Source organism: Dryobates pubescens, chromosome Z (assembly GCF_014839835.1).
Source record: "Dryobates pubescens isolate bDryPub1 chromosome Z, bDryPub1.pri, whole genome shotgun sequence".
Classification (NCBI taxonomy): Eukaryota; Metazoa; Chordata; class Aves; order Piciformes; family Picidae; genus Dryobates; species Dryobates pubescens.
In genome coordinates, this window is record NC_071657.1 from 1,320,198 (window position 1) to 1,336,178 (window position 15,981).

The 15,981-nt window shown below is 55.8% G+C and overlaps 2 protein-coding genes across 4 annotated transcripts in view; one reads left to right on the forward strand and one right to left on the reverse strand.

The window, feature by feature from the left end:
- Nucleotides 1-2,050: 2,050 nt before the first annotated feature.
- On the reverse strand, nt 2,051-11,007 carry LOC104306885 (uncharacterized). The gene is made up of 9 exons (XM_054178705.1): nt 10,991-11,007; nt 9,016-9,508; nt 8,714-8,960; nt 4,613-4,705; nt 4,026-4,295; nt 2,632-2,913; nt 2,411-2,517; nt 2,264-2,287; nt 2,051-2,107 (listed from the first exon to the last, which is right to left on the reverse strand). The coding sequence occupies exons 1-9, from the start codon at nt 11,005-11,007 to the stop codon at nt 2,099-2,101; spliced, it is 1,542 nt and encodes a 513-aa protein (XP_054034680.1). The 3' UTR covers nt 2,051-2,098.
- Nucleotides 8,967-15,981, forward strand: part of DYM (dymeclin) — a 313,818-nt gene continuing 306,803 nt past the window's right edge. For 2 of the 3 annotated variants that reach the window (XM_054179019.1, XM_054179021.1), the window contains exon 1: nt 8,967-8,993. The gene's annotated coding sequence lies outside the window, so the exon portion shown is untranslated. Of the gene's footprint in view, nt 8,994-14,772; nt 14,791-15,981 lie in introns of those variants that run through there. The other variant, XM_054179020.1, reaches the window with a different exon arrangement.

Here is a 15,981-nt window from a genome sequence, read left to right on the forward strand (position 1 = left end):
GCTGAGCCACTTGGACACTCACAAGTCCATGGGACCGGGTGGGATCCATCCTAGGGTGCTGAGAGAGCTGGCAGATGAGCTGGCCAGGCCACTCTCTATCATTTTCCTCCAGTCCTGGCTCACTGGAGAGGTCCCAGATGACTGAAACTGGCCAATGTGGTCCCCACCCACAAAAAGGGTCGGATGGAGGAACCTGGAAACTCCAGGCCTGGCAGCCTGACCTCAGTGCCAGGGAAAGTGATGGAACAGATTATCCTGGAGGCAATAACTGCACCTGAAGGATGGCCAAGGGCTCAGGTCCAGCCAGCAGGGATTTAGGAAGGGCAGGTCCTGCCTCTCCAACCTGATCTCCTTCTATGATCAGGTGACTGCCTGGTGGATGTGGGGAGGCCTGTGGATGTGGTCTGCCTGGACTTCAGCAAGGCCTTTGACACCGTCCCCCACAGCAAACTGCTGGCTAAGCTGTCAGCCCCTGGCTTGGACTGCAACACTCTGTGCTGGGTTAGGAACTGGCTGCAGGCTGAGCCCAGAGAGTGGTGGTGAATGGTGCCACAGCCAGCTGGCAGCCAGGCACCAGTGGCGTCCCCCAGGGATCAGTGCTTGGCCCCATCCTCTTCAACATCTTCATTGACGATCTGGATGAGGGGGTTGAGTCAGTCATCAGCAAGTTTGCAGATGACACCAAGTTGGGAGCAGGCAGTGCTACGGGCTGGGGTTGGAGTGGCTGAAGAGCAGCCAGGCAGAAAGGGACCTGAGGGTGCTGATTGACAGCTGCCTAAACATGAGCCAGCAGTGTGCCCAGGTGGCCAAGAGGGCCAATGGCATCCTGGCCTGCATCAGGAACAGTGTGGCCAGCAGGAGCAGGGAGGTCATTCTGCCCCTGTACACTGCACTGGTTAGGCCACACCTTGAGTCCTGTGTCCAGTTCTGGGCCCCTCAGTTTAGGAAGGACATTGAGACACTTGAAGGTGTCCAGAGAAGGGCAACAAGGCTGGGGAGAGGCCTTGAGCACAGCCCTGTGAGGAGAGGCTGAGGGAGCTGGGGTTGCTTAGCCTGGAGAAGAGAAGGATCAGGGGAGACCTCATTGCTCTCTACAACTACCTGAAAGGTGGTTGTAGCCAGGTGGGGGGTTGGTCTCTTCTCCCAGGCAACCAGCACCAGAACAAGAGGACACAGTCTCAAGCTGTGCCAGGGGAGGTTTAGATTCAAGGTGAGGAGAAAGTTCTTCACTGAGCGAGTCGTTCGTCATTGGGATGTGCTGCCCAGGGAGGTGGTGGAGTCGCCGTCCCTGGGGGTGTTCAAGAGGAGATTGGATGTGGCACTTGGTGCCATGGTCTAGTCATGAGGTCTGTGGAGACAGGTTGGACTTGATGATCCTTGGGGTCTCTTCCAACCTTAGTGATACTGTGAGACTGTGATACTGTGATCTGGCACCCAAGGTGGGACACAGCCCTTGGCCTGGTCACTGAGGGGATTCATAACCCCTCACAGCCATCCCTGGTCCAGCCCTGAGGTAGCTGGACCCAAGCTGCACTCTATGATACCTGCCCCCCCAACTGGGACAGGGTCCTGACCCCCTTGCATTGTCTCCCCACAGTTGGCATCCTCAGATCACCCAGCAGCTCTGCTCCCCAGTGAGAACTCAGAGCCCTGTCACAGACTCATGGGCACAGGACTGGGAGTGCCTCATCTGTGCCCCACTGTCCCCACATGAGCAAAGCCAGAGAAGACCAAGACAATTTATTAGGCAGAGCAGCAGCCAAGGGCCACAGCTGCAGGGCCCCAGGGATGCTGGGGCAGCAGAGCAGCAGCAATGGCCAAGCAGGGATGGGATGGGATGGGATGGGATGGGATGGGATGGGATGGGATGGGATGGGATGGGATGGGATGGGATGGGATGGGATGGAGAAAGTGACCTTGGGGTCAGTGTGGGGACTTTAGGACTGTAGGCAGAGGGCAGTGGGAGGCAAAGGTGATGCTGGCAGGCAGAGGACAGACTTGGGACTTGTTACTGCAGGATGAGGCTGCTGAGGCAGGGGTGATGCTGGTGGCAGAGGACAGATGGTGGTGCAGCAGAGCTGCAGTGCAAGCAGCTGGCTCAGGAGCCCTGTGGGGACAAAAGCAGAAGGGGTGAGTGCCAGGACACAGGGTGCTGTGTCCCCAGGGCTCTGGCACCCTCAGGGGCCACGCTGGAACTGGGAGCAGGTGGGGAGCAGCCCAGGCAGGCAGTGGGGTGGAGCAGGGAGGGGCAGATGGAGGTTACCTGCAGCCGGGGGAAGAGGGCACCCTGAAAGCCAGAGAGAGAGCAGGTGAGTGCTGCAGCAGGGGCAGCTGCCGTGGGGCAGCACTGCAGCCCCAGCCCCACGCCTGGGAGAGCCCCCAGGGCCCCTCCCCAGTGTCCTCAGCTCACCTTCTTGCGTAGGTAGATGCAGAGCCCCAGCGCCAGGAAGACCAAGCCCAGCACAAAGCCTCCCACCCCTGTCAGCATCTTGCTGCGTCCTGCATCCCCCTGCAGCTCTGTGGGGACAAGAGTGGGGGCTGAGGGCTGGGGGACACCCAGCCCCCTCCCCCTCCCCACCCACACCAGGGCCTTGGGCCACAGCCCAGGGGGGTGGCAGGGCAGGGCCTTACCCCAGGGCTGGCTGATGGGGTGCTGCAGGCTGGCGTGCTCCACCTGGCACACGTAGGTGTCCCCACGCTCTGGGGGGGCTTCCAGCATCACCAGCACCTGGTAGGTCCAGTCTCCATTCTGCATCACATCAGTGGACACCACCTGGTCTGTCTCCTCCTGACCATTCCTCAACCACTTCACCTCCACCTCTGCTGGGTAGAACCCTGTCACGTAGCAAGCCAGGCTCTTGCTCTCGGGCAGGGAGCTCGACTGCACCAGGGTCACTGTCACCTTGGGCTGAGCTGGGGGAGAAGGAGAGAGAGATGGGAAGGGGGAGAGGGAGAGCCCAGGATCCACCCAACATGCCTGCCTTCAGCCTGTCCCAGGCTGAGCCCTGGGGTCTGCACAGAGGCTGCACCCAGGGACTGGTGCCTCATCAGAAGGTGCAGTGCAGCATGGCACAGCCATGCTCAGCCCCTTGGCTTGTGCCTGTGCCCTAGCAACAGGTCACACTGTGCCCTCTCCTCTCCTCTCCTCTCCTCAGTAAAAGGCTTGTGCACCTCGTAGCTGTGCCGACAGAACCTTTCCACTGATCCCTGCAGGCCCTCCAGTATGTCTGGTTGGCTGTTCCAGTCCATCACAGCACAAACCAGACTGCTGTTCCCAGGCAGGGAGCTCGACTGCTCAGGGTAGATGTCCACCTCAGGCTGAACTGGAGGAGGAGGAGAGCAAGCTGGGAAGGAGCTGGGACAGCTCAGGGAGTACTTTGCCCCAGACTAGCACAGGCCTACCTCTGTGGGCCCAAGGAACATGGAGGGACCTATGGGCTTTGCCCAGTGCCCTGCACAAGGGCAGCATGGCCACACTCTCCCCTCCTGTGAGCCCTGGAGATCTAATCAATGTTTATCAATATTTAAGGGGTGGGTATCAAGAGGATGGGGCCAGGCTCTTTTTAGTGGTGCCCAGTGACAGGACACGGGGTACTGGGCACAAACTGCAGCCCAGGAGGTTGCATCTGAACAGGAGGAGAAACTTAGGAGTGAGGGTTCTGGAGGCCTGGAGCAGACTGCTCTGAGATCTGCTCCTGAAGGCATTTGGTGAGATGTGGTGGAGGGAAGAAGCCCACCTTAGCAACACAGCCTGGACAGGACTTGGAAGGAACTTCTTTGAGGGTGATCAGCAGTGGAACAGACCGAGAGAGGTTGTGGAATCTCCTTCACTGGAGAGCTTCCAACCCCCCCGGCCATTGTGCTGCTGGGCAAGCTGCTGTGGGTGCCCTGCTTCAGCAGTGGGGATGGACTGGATGATCTCCAGGGTTCCCTTCCAACCTCCACCATGCTGGGATTCTGTGGGCTGGGGCTGCTTGGCTTGGCTTGTGCCTGCTCCCCTGGGAAATGCTGTGCCACAGGCTCACCTTTCCTCTCCAGGGTGAAAGACTTTGCCACCTGATAGTTGTTCCAGCAGAAGGTCTCCACCACAGCCCAAACACCCTCCAGCAATCCTGGCTGCGTGTTCCAGCTTTCGGCTATAAGCTCCCCCAGGGGCACATCAGCCACAAAGTGCCCCAGGTCACTGTCAAAGTGCAGCAGCTGCTGCTGGTTTTGGATGTACCTGTTCAGGAGCCTCACCCTCTGTGTGCCGTTGCTGAAGTAGCAGTGACTCTTGTGCTGCACCTGCAGGAACCCTGCTGCAGGCATGAGAGCTCAGGGCCTGCACCTGCAGGAACCCTGCTGCAGGCACAGGAGCTCGGGGCCCCTGATGCCAGTCACCCACCCTGTCCACCTCCAGCAGCACTGCTCCACTGCCCAGGAGCTAAGGGATTTGGGGAGGAGGCCATGGGACCCTCCCCTCCATGCCACACCAGCCCTGTGCCCACTCCTCTCCCTGTGCTGCTCGTTTTACACAGCATCCCTCAACACCCAGCTCCAGCCCAGTCTCTGCTGTGGGTCTGGTCCCTCTGCTGGCATCCAGCACCACCCCATGCCATGGGGCTCAGCTCACCTGAGATGTCCCTACCACGAGCCAGCTGGGCTCCCAGCACCAGCACTGCCACCAGCATAGCCACAGCTGCCAGGACACAACCAGCCTCTAGCACTGACACAGCAGAAGCTGGAAAGGTGCTGGCAGCCCCAAGTCAGCAAGCCAAACATCACCCAGGCTCTGCCCAGTGGTGAGGGGCCTGGGACTCCCAGCAAGGAGCAGGTAGTGATGGGGTGGAACAGCATCATCCATCTCCAGGCAGAGCTGGGCGCTGCAGGGCTCCCAGCAGCACTTGGCCCACGCTGCAGCAGCAGCAGCCCCAGGGAGGTGGCTGCTGGCCACAGACAGCTCTGTGCCTCCCTGACCTCGGCAGCCCCCACCTCCAGCTTCCCCACAAGCCTCCCCAGGAGTGTGTGAGGCCCCAGGCCAAGGCTGTGCCCAGTGGGACCATGTCTGTGTGTCCCTCTGTCTGTCTGCTTTGCAGGGTGCCCTGTGCCTGGCAACAGCAGTCAGAGCCTGGGCTCCCTCCCACTGGCTGTGCACTGGGGTGCCCTGTGCCCCAGGCACTGGTTCCCCCTCTCCTGCTCCTGCTGGCACTGCTGGTGCCCAGAGCAGCAATGGCCAGAGGGTGGGGATCCCACTGGTGCTACAGGCTGTGATGACCCATGGCTGGGCACTGGGGCTGTGAAAAGTGTGTTTAGGACATTGGGGCATTGGGGGCTCTGGAGAAGAGGATGCCCTGGGCCTGTGGCATGGTGGGTCTGGAGAAGAGGGTGCCCTGGATTCATGTGGGGAGTATGGGCATGTTCTGAGGTTTGGGGCATGGTATGGGAAGCTACAACCTCTCCTCAGTGGCTAACCCTTAGGAAGGGCTGATCCCCAGGTACAGCCCATGAGGGCAGGCTTTAGGAACTGTGGCATCTGTCCCAAGGTCTCCCTGCCCCACCTTCCACCTCCCACCCCAACCTCAGTGTCCTCTCTGTGGGTCATATAGCATGGAATCACTGAATGGTTTGGGGTGGAAGAGACCTTAAGGCTCAACCAGTCCAACCCCCACAGCCAGCAGGGACATCTGCAACTGCAGAAGGTTGCTCACAGCCCAAACAACCTCACCTGGAATGGTTCCAGGGATGGGACATCTCCCACCTCTCTGGGCAACCTGGGGCAGTGTCTCACCAGCTTCACAGTGAAGAACTTCTTCCTAATATGTAATTAAATCTCCTCTCCTTTAACTTGGAACTGTTATTCCTTGTTCTATAACTACACTCCTGGTAGTGTCCCTCTCCATCTTACCTGCTGGCCCCTTCTATATCCTGAAAGGCCACCAGAAGGTCTCCCTGGAGCCTTCTCTTCTCCAGGCTGAACAAGCCCAGCTCTCTCAGCCTGGCCTCATAGCAGAGGCTCTCACATCATTGCTCTGGCCTCCTCTGGACACAGTCCAACAGGATTATGCCTTTTTTTTATGCCAGGGTCCCCAGATCTGGGCACAGTGCTATAGTTAATGTCTCACAGGAGCTGAGTAAAGCAAGAATCCCTGCCTTCCACCTGCTGGCCATGCTCCCCTTAGAATCATACAATCATTTGGGTTGGAAGAGACATTCAAGGTCATTGAGTCCAACTGTCAACCCAGCACTGCCAGGTGCTAAACTCTGTCCTTCAGCACCACATCTACTACACAGCTTTGAAATCTCTCCAGGGATGGGAACTCCACCACTGCCTTGGGCAGCCTCCTCTAGGCCTTGACAACCTTCTCAGGGGAGAAATTGTTGTTAAAGGGCAACCTAAACCTCCCCTGGTGCAACCTGGGGCTGTTTCCTCGCCTTGTTTGTGCAAGCAAAGGGTTAGCAGTCACAAGCCCTGCAGGTTTTGCAACTGGGTGGGCTCGTGCAGGAGGCTGTGCTCTTTAGAGGGGAGGGCATCAGATGTTGGTGCTGATGAACTACCAGGATATGAGGATGGTAAACTTCTTTTGTGTGCACAGTGAGGAATGACTTGGCAAATCATTTACTATACAGTAGGTTCTTCTGTGCTTTTGTTTTGTGCACATAAGGCCTGGTTTGTTTGTTCAGAGGTGTGCTAGCTCAGTGCACTATCACCTAACAGCTTTTCTGTGCAGAACTGGGATAAAACAAGTGTCTGGACTCTGTCAACTGCTTTTTGCACAACAGATAAAGAACACAGACTTGGGCCAACACTGTTGTTTCTTTCTTGGTTGGAAGAGGCTGACTACCAGCTCTTAGGGAGCTGTAGAGGGCCAGGAGATCTCCCTGAGCCTCCTTTTCTCCAGGCTCAATAACCTCAGGTCCCTCAGCGCTCCTCCCCAGCCCTATTCTCCAGACCCTTCCACAGCTTTGTTGCCCTTCTCTGGACACATTCCAGCACTTCAACGTCCTCCTTGGAGCAAAAGGCCCAAAACTGAACCCAGTATCTGAGGTGTGGCCTCATTAGTGCCCTATTCAGGAGGATGTCCCCAGATCATAGAATCATAGAATCAGCAAGGTTGGAAAAGAACTCAAAGATCATCAAGTCCAACCTGTCACCCAACACCTCATGACTACTAAACCATGGCACCAAGTGCCACATCCAATCCCCTCTTGAACACCTCCAGGGATGGGGACTCCACCACCTCTCTGGGCAGTACATTCCAATCCAACAGCTCTCTCAGTGAAGAACTTTCTCCTCACCTCCAGCCTATACTTCCCCTGGCACAGCTTGAGACTGTGTCATCTTGTTCTGGTGCTGCTTGCCTGGTAGAAGAGACCAACCCCCATCTGTTACAACCTCCCTTCAGGTAGTTGTAGAGAGCAAGAAGGTCTCCCCTGAGCCTCCTCTTCTCCAGGCTAAGCAACCCCAGCTCCCTCAGCCTCTTCTTGTAGCGTGTGCTCAAGGCCTCTCCCCAGCCTTGTTGTCCTTCTCTGGATACATTCAAGAGTCTCAATGTCCTTCTTAAATTGAGGGGCCCAGAACTGACACAGGACTCAAGGTGTGGTTTAACCAGTGCAGAGTACAGGGCACAATGACTTCCCTGCTCCTGCTGGCCACACTACTCCTGATGCAGGCCAGGATGCCATTTACCTTCTTAGCCACCTGGGCACACTGCTGGCTCATGTTCAGCCAGCTGTCAATCAATACCCTCAGGTCCCTTTCTGCCTGGCTGCTCTTCAGCCACTCCAACCCCAGCCCATAGCACTGCCTGGGGTTGTTGTGGCCAAAGTGCAGCACCCAGCACTTGGACTTGTATGGATGGTGCCCAGAACCACCAGCAGCCATGAAAAGCAGCATGGAGGCAGCACTGTGCCTCAACCCCCTCTCTTTGGCTCAGGTTCCAGCTCCCACTCCTACTGCCTGGCATTGCCTCCTGTTGCACTGGTGGATGTGGGGGGTGGCTGCCTAGCTGCCGCAGCCCAGCCAGTGCTCCCCACGGAGCCGCCCGCCCTCAGCTGCACCAGCACAGGTGGTCTGCTGGAGAGCAGCCCTGTGGAGGACCTGGCAGTGCTGGTGGACAAGAAGTTATCCACGGGACAGCAATGTGCCCTGGGGGCCAAGAAGGCCAATGGGATCCTGGGGTGCATTAGGAGGAGTGCGTCCAGCAGATCCAGGGAGGTTCTCCTCCCCCTCTGCTCTGGGGAGCCCTCACCTGGAACACTGCATCCAGTTCTGGGCTCCCCAGTTCAGGAGGGACAGGGATCTGCTGGAGAGAGTCTGAGGCAGGGCTGCAAGGATGCTGAAGGGACTGGAGACTGACTGGGGAGGAGAGGCTGAGAGCCCTGGGGCTGTTTGGTCTGGAGAGGAGAAGGCTGAGAGGGGATTTAATAAATGTTTATAGAGGGCTGGGGGTCAGGAGGGAGGGGACAGGGCCAGGCTCTGCTCAGCTGCACCCTGGGCTAGGCCAAGGGGCAATGGATGGAAAGCGCAGCACAGGAGGTTCCAGCTCAGCATGAGGAGGAACTTCTGCACTGTGGGGGTCCCAGAGGCCTGGAGCAGGCTGCCCAGAGAGGTTGTGGAGTCTCCTTCTCTGGAGCCTTCCCAGCGCTGTCTGGATGTGTTCTGTGTGCCCTGTGCTGGAATCTATGGTCCTGCTCTGGCAGGGGGGGTGGACACCCTGACACCCTCTGACCCTACGGTCCCCGCCGCCTCCCTGCGCCTGCGCGGCGGGGACGCCGTGGCGACGTGGACGGGCCGGGGGCGGGCGGCGGGACCGCGCCTGCGCCGAGCCGCGGCCGGCAGGCAGCTCCCCGGCGGCGCGCGGCGGAGTGCGGGCAGCGGCGGGCTGGGGGCGGCGGCTGCGGCGCCGTGGCTGCCGGGACGCGCCGGAGCCCTTCCTTCCAGCGCCGGCCCCGCGTTGCCGGCCGGCTGCTGCCTCTGCGGGCTTGGGGTACGAGCGGACAGCGCTGCTGAGGGGGTAAGCGCGGCCTCGGCGGTGCCTCCGGGCGCGGCCCGTGGCAGGGAGCCGATGCAGGGGCGCGGGGCTCGGCCGGTTCCGCTGGCGGGCGAGCCCCAGCCCCGTCCCGTCCCTCGTTCAGTGCTGCCAAGGGGAGGGAGCGCAGCGAGCCGCCGCACGCCAAATAACCGTTCCGCTCGTCCCGACAGCCGCTGTCGCGATAGAGGGCTGCGCTCGGGCTGTTATGCTCGGTACCGGCGCTGCCCGGAGTTCCTGGGGCCGCCGGTTCTGCCCGGTGGGGGTTGCCGTGAGGCTGGCAGCCGGCGTGACCCCCTCCTCCCCGCCGCCCAGCGTGGGCAGCGCTGGGGCCTGCGGTGCCCCTCCAGGTCCTCCCCGCGGGGGCTGCAGGTCTGCCAGGAGCTGTTCCTCCGCGGTCGCTGCTGTCCCTTCCGAAGCAGCGCGTCCGGCAGCGCTGGCGGAGTGCTGGCACTGCTGAGGCCGCATCTCGCCTCCCGGGATCGGTGTTGGGGCCCTCGCTACAAGGAGAACGTTGAGGTGTTAGAGCAGGTCCACAGGAGGGCCCTGGGGGTGTTGAGGAGGCTGAGGGGAGACCACCTGGCTCTCTACAGCTCCATGAAAGGAGGCTGGCCCTGGGTGGGGGTTGGTCTCTTCTCCCAAGAGGTGAGTGGTAGGATGAGATGAGATGGCCTGGGGTTTGTGCTGGGGAGGTTTGTGCTGGGCATTATGAACAGTTTCCTCATGTGAAGAGGACAGACTGCCCAGAGCAGAGGGGGAGGCCCCGTCCCTGGAGGTATTCAGAGCTGTGTAGATGTGGCACTTGGTGCCATGGTCTAGCAGTCATGAGGTCTTGGGTGACAGGTTGGACTTGATGATCTTTGAGGTCTTTTCCAACCTTGTTGATTCTATGAAGCTCTTTCCAGAGAGAGTTGTTAGCCATTGGGATGTGCTGCCCAGGGAGGTGGTGGAGTCCCCATGCCTGGAGGTGTTCAAGAGGGGATTGCACCTGGTACTTGGTGCCATGGTCTAGTAGTCATGAGGTGTTGGGTGACAGGTTGGACTGATGATCTTTGAGGTCTCTTCCAACCTTGTTGATTCCGTGATTCTATGATTCTGTGTGGTGCTGAGGGACGTGGCTTAGTGGTGGACTTGCCAGTGCTGGGTTAGCAGTTGGACTTGCTGGTCTTGAGTGTCTCTTCCAGCTGAAACGGTTCTAACATTCTGCACCATCAGAACCAGAATGCCAAGGGTTCAGACCTCTTGTTTCTTGTTTGGTGCTCTTAATGGCATTGATTCATTATTAATGCAAAGACTGCAAAAGGCACATTTTCCTTCCTGCTTTTGAGGACCTGAGGGGTTTCATAGCGCTCAGTGGTTGCTTTTGCAGTCAAATTCGGTTTGCTGAGGCTCACTCTGCTTCCTGGTCGCTCCTGACAGGATAACATTCAGCAGGTGTGGGGAATATTTTGGCTTATAAGAAACGTGGTAACTTCACTCCACATCCAGTTTTGTCTTTGAAATACCTCATAGCAAGGACTGTTTATCCTTTTTCCCCCCTCTCTTTAAAGTCTTTTGTGCTGAGTGTAGTGAGTTTGTGAGCCCCTGCTCTGATTTCCTTCACTGCCTGTAATGAGGGGTAACACGCTGGGCTGCGGCTCTAATAACTGGAGGTATTTCTAGAAGTAACTGGGTTGTTAATATGTCCTGATCTGAACACTTTTTGAGTGCAGGAGAGTAGAAGGAAACTCCTGGCTGCTTGGGTCCAGTTTCCTAACAGGGGTTGGGTAACTCCCTGGTTTATCAGTCCCACAGTCAGAACCGTTGAAGTTGCTTCAGTTGGGGGTGACTTAAGTACTACCATTGCTTCTTAGATCACCAGGAGCTCAGTCAGGCCTCATTCTGCTCCATCCCTTAGCTGGTTTCTCTTTCCACTTCTCTGCTACATCAGGAGAAGCACATGGATGGCCCTGGGGATGTTGGACAGTGCTTAGCACTCTCACCTAGCTGCAGCAACCATCAGCTCCTTCTCTTCCAGGCCTGTGCTGATGTTTTGTTAGCACAGCTCCCAGTGGTTAATATTTTGTGATAAAGCCAGCAGAAAGTTGTTTATAGCAAATTAAAACTGAGCTCAGGTGGCTCTGGTGCTCCAAGTGTTTTTTATCAGATCCTGGGTATCTGTGGAGACAGGGGACATAAATCATGAGGGGTAGTGTGACAGAAAATGAGGTGTACATACAGAACACTTCTGGCCTCATGCACAACGTTGCTGTCATGCTGTAGGTAGATTTTTAGCTGGGGGAAACATTCAAAGGAGAGATAAACAGCTGTGTTGTAAAAGTAATCTGTAATGCCCAGTTGTGGGAAGAGTAGAGGTGCCAAAATAATTGTAAGAAAATTGGAATGCAGCAAAATGTCTTAGAATCACCAAGCTGAAAGGATTGGAAGGGACTTCTGAAAATCACCCTCTTCACCAGCAGCTTCCCCAGGATCAGAATAGCCAGAGGGGTGTGGAAGCTCTCCACGGGAGGAGACTCCACAACCTCTCTGGACAGCCTGCAGGTGTAGGGTCCTGTGGCTGGGGAGGGACAACCTCCTGCACAGGACAGGTGAGGGGTGACCTGCTGTAAAGCAGCTCTGTGGACGAGGTCCTGGGAGTGCTGGTGGGCAGCAAGTTCAGCATAAGCCAGCAATGTACTCTGGTGGCCAAGAAGGCCAATGGTGTCCTCCTGTTCAGATGGAACCTCCTGGGTTCCAGTTTCACAGTACCACAGTATCACCAAGGTTGGAAGAGACCTCAAAGATCATCAGGTCCAACCTGTCACCACAGACCTCATGACCAGACCATGGCACCAAGTGCCACATCCAATCCCCTCTTGAACACCTCCAGGGATGGGGACTCCACCACCTCCCTGGGCAGCACATCCCAATGACGAATGACTCAGTGAAGAACTTTCTCCTCACCTTGAGCCTAAACTTCCCCTGGTGCAGCCTGAGACTGTGTCCTCCTGTTCTGGTGCTGGTTTCTAGAGAAAAGAAGAGACCAGCCCCTTCCTGGCCACAACCACCTTTCAGGTAGTTGTAGAGGGCAATGAGGTCTCCCCTGAGCCTCCTCTTCTCCAGGCTAAACAACCCCAGCTCCCTCAGCCTCTCCTCACAGGGCTGTGCTCAAGGCCTCTCCCCAGCCTTGTTGCCCTTCTCTGGACACGAAGGTCCTTCCTAAACTGAGGAGCCCAGAACTGGACACAGGACTCAAGGTGTGGCCTAACCAGTGCCGAGCACAGGGGCAGAATGACTTCCCTGCTCCTGCTGGCCACACTGATCCTGATGCAGGCCAGGATGCCATTGGCCCTCTTTGTGCCCATTCCCCATTTTTTTCTGTCTCTGGGCACCACTGAAGAGAGTCTGGCCCCATCCTCTTACCCACTACCCTTTCTCTCTTGCAGAGCGTTGCTCAGATCCCCTCTGGGGCTGCTCTTCTCCAGGCTCAACAGCCCCAGGGGCTCCTCAGCCTTTGCTCCTCATGGAGGTACTCCAGGCCCCTCAGCATCTTTGTAGCCCTGCATATCTCAATAGAAAAAAGAATGCAGACCTTTGAATGAACACCCAACATGTGTCTGAAGCTTAAATGTAGTCACATTTTTCTTCCTGAAACATCACTTTGTCTATTAGACAAATTCTGTTTCTGTCTGAGAGTGGAGTAGGAATAAGTTCTTCAATACATTTAACAGTAGTTTGAACATCTCTTCAATAAGGAGAGAACACTTAGCATTATTTGATAAACTATTTGACATCTAGCTTAGGTGACTTGTGTTGTTCCCAACCCTGCTGTCCAGTGAATATTTTATGTTTTTTTGAAAGAAAACCTAAATTATCGTCAATAATCATAAAACATTTTCACAGCAAACAAAATTTCCTGCCATTTAATCCGTCATAGATTATCAGGTGGTTGTTCTAAAATGATGCTGGCACTGCTTCCCATCATGTCTTTGTAGGGAAGCTTAGGAAGTGTGGGTCAGATGAGTAGACAGAGAGGTGGGCTGAGACCTGTCTGAAGGACGGAGCTCAGAGGGTTGTGATCAGTGGTGCAGAGTCTAGTTTGAGGCCTGTGGCTTGCAGTGTTCCCCTGGTCTGGGTGCAGCCTTGTTCAACATCTTCATCAGTGGCCTGGGTGAAGGGGCAGAGTGGAGCCTCAGGCAGTTTGCTGATGGCACAGCACTGGGAGCAGTGGCTGACACCCCTCAGGCTGTGCTGCCATGCAGTGAGACCTGGGCAGGCTCAGAGCTGGGAGAGAGGAACCTCATGAGGTTCAACCAGGGCAAGGGTAGGGTCCTGCAGCTGAGGAACAACAACTTCCTGCACAGGACAGGTGAGGGGTGACCTGCTGGAAAGGAGCTCTGTGGAGAAGGACCTGGGAGTGCTGTTGGGCAGCAAGTTCAGCATGAGCCAGCAATGTATTCTGGTGGCCAAGAAGGCCAACGGTGTCCTGGGGTCTGTTAAGAACAATGTGTCCAGGAGGTCAAGGGAGGCTCTCTTCCACATCTACTCTGCCTTATGGGCAGATGTGCCTTATGAGGCCACACCTCCAGTACTGTGTCCAGTTCTGAGCTCCTGAGTTCGAGAGAGAAGGAGCTACTGGAGAGAGTCCAGTGGAGGCTCTGAAGATGCTGAGGGGCCTGGAACATCTCTGTGAGGAGGAAAGGCTGTTGAGCCTGATGAAGAGCAGCCCCAGAGGGGATCTGAGCAATGCTCATCAAGAGCTATAGGGTGGGGGACAAGAGACTGGGGCCAGACTCTCTTGTCATGGTGCCCAGAGACAGGACAAGGGGCAATGGGCACAAACTGGAACCCAGGAGGTTCCTTCTGAAGAGGAGGAGAAACTTCTTTGGTGTGAGGATGCTGGAGGCCTGGAGCAGGATGCCCAGAGAGGTTGTGATGTTTCCTTGTCTGGATAGATTCCAAACTTGTGTGGCCATAGTGACCCTGGGCAAGCTGCTGGGGTTCCACTGGACTGGATGATCTCAGTGGTCCCTTTCAACCCCTACCATGCTGTGACTCTGTGATCCTGTATTGCAGTATTTGTGTCTCTGGCCACTGGAAGAAGAGATGGTCAAACCAGTAATACCAGCACTGATATCCAGTATGTTCTTAAGCTGTAAAGGCAGGTCTCAGTATGGGCTGTGCAAGTCCTTGATTAATCTGTTATTTCAAGCTCCATATTCCACTGGTGCTCTTGTGTAAGCTGCAGTTGGTTCTTCTCATTTGCTGGTTCCTTTACAGCAGGCACCTGGCTGGTGAGGGCAAACAAAACCTCTAATGAAATCTCTGCCCCCTGCAAAGAGCAGAATTAGCATTTGAATTTTCATTTCTCAAAACTGAAAAGATAATGACATAGAAGAATGTTGTATACATGTGGTAATTATTTAGTAGCTGGGGGGAGATTGAGCCTTTTCCACAGAAATACAGGGTTTGCTTGTTCCAGTCTTCCTCTCCCCTAATGGTGATGTGCTAAAGGGACAGAAGGGATTATTTCTCTCTGTGTTCCAGAGAACATTCTCTGTGTTTGAGTGCTGACCTTTCCTTGGGCTGCAGGGATGTAAGCTAAGGATGAAGGTAATTAGTTGTGTTTTCATTGCCCCCACATCACCTCTCCTTCCCTCTATGACCAGATGCATTTCTAAAGCATTCTACTCTATAGGATGTTGTCTAGCTGGACTTCAGTAAAGCTTTTGACACTGTCTTCTACAGCATGCTCCTGGAGAAACTGTCTGCTTGTGGCTTGGACAGGAGTACTCTTCACTGGGTAAGAGCTGGCTGGATGGCTGAGCCTAGAGAGTAGTCATGAATGGAGTTAAGTGCTGTTGGTCACAGGTGGTGTTCCCCAGGGCTCAGTGCTGGGACTTGTTCTCTTCAATGTCTTTATCTAAGATCTGGATGAGGGAATTGAGTGCTTCTTCACTAAATTTGCAGATAACATTAAGTTGGGTGGGGGTGTTGATGTGCTGGATGGTAGGAAGGATCTGCAGAGGAATCTGGTCCAGCTGGATTGATGAGCTGAGGCCACAGGGCTGAGTTTCAACAAGGCCAAGTGTTGGGTCACACTTGGGTCACATCAGCCCCTCCAGGCCTGGGGCAGAGTGGCTGAAAAGTGCCAGGCAGACAAGGATCTGGGGTGCTGGTCAACAGATGGCTGAAGATGAGTCAGTGGGTGCTCAAGTGGCCAAGAAGGCCACCAGCATCCTGTCTTGGATCACCAGTAATGTGGCCAGCAGGAGTAGGGCAGGGATTGTCCTCCTGTACTTGGCACTGGTAAAGCTGCACCTCAAATCCTGGGTTCAGTTTTGTGTCCCTCACTCCAAGAAGGACCTTGAGAGGCTGGAGCAGTTCCAGATAAGGGCAATGAATCTGGGGAGGGGTCTGGAGAGCAGGACTGGTGAGAAGCAGCTGAGAAACCTGGGGGTATTCTGCCTGGAGAAAAAGAGGCTGAGAGGAGACCTTCTGGCTCTCTATGACTCCTGAAAGGAGGTTGGAGTCAGGTGGGGGTTGGCCTCTTCTACCAAGGAATAGGCAACAGGAGAAGAGGAAAAGGACTCAAGCTGCATCAGAGGTGGTTTACTTTGAGCATGGGGAACAATTTTTTCCCCCACGGTGTTGTCAAGGCCTGGACCAGGCTGTCCATGGCAGTGATGGGGCCTCCATCCTTGGAGGGCTTATAAAGCCATGTGGCTGTGGTGCTGAGGGACATGGTTTAGTGGTGATCTTACAGTGCTGGGTTAACAGTTGGGCTTGGAGTTGATCTTGGAGGGCTTTTCTAACCTTTATGATTCTACTTTCAAATCAGTCAGCTAGAGTCTAATGAAATGCAAGTGTGGCAGTTTAGGCTGGGTGCCTCCTGGGCTGCCACGTAAGCAGCATCTCTGGTGTCCTGATTGTCTACCCAGTAGGTGGGCACAGGAAACTTTCCACCCATAAATTCTGCACCCTATAAATCTGC

Coding starts and splice junctions, on each gene's coding strand:
- LOC104306885 (XM_054178705.1), bottom strand. Junction 4,706..8,713: donor GCAGGGAGGCGGCGGGGACC/GTAGGGTCAGAG, acceptor CTGCTGTGTCAG/TGCTAGAGGCTGGTTGTGTC. Junction 2,518..2,631: donor CCCCATCAGCCAGCCCTGGG/GTAAGGCCCTGC, acceptor TTGTCCCCACAG/AGCTGCAGGGGGATGCAGGA.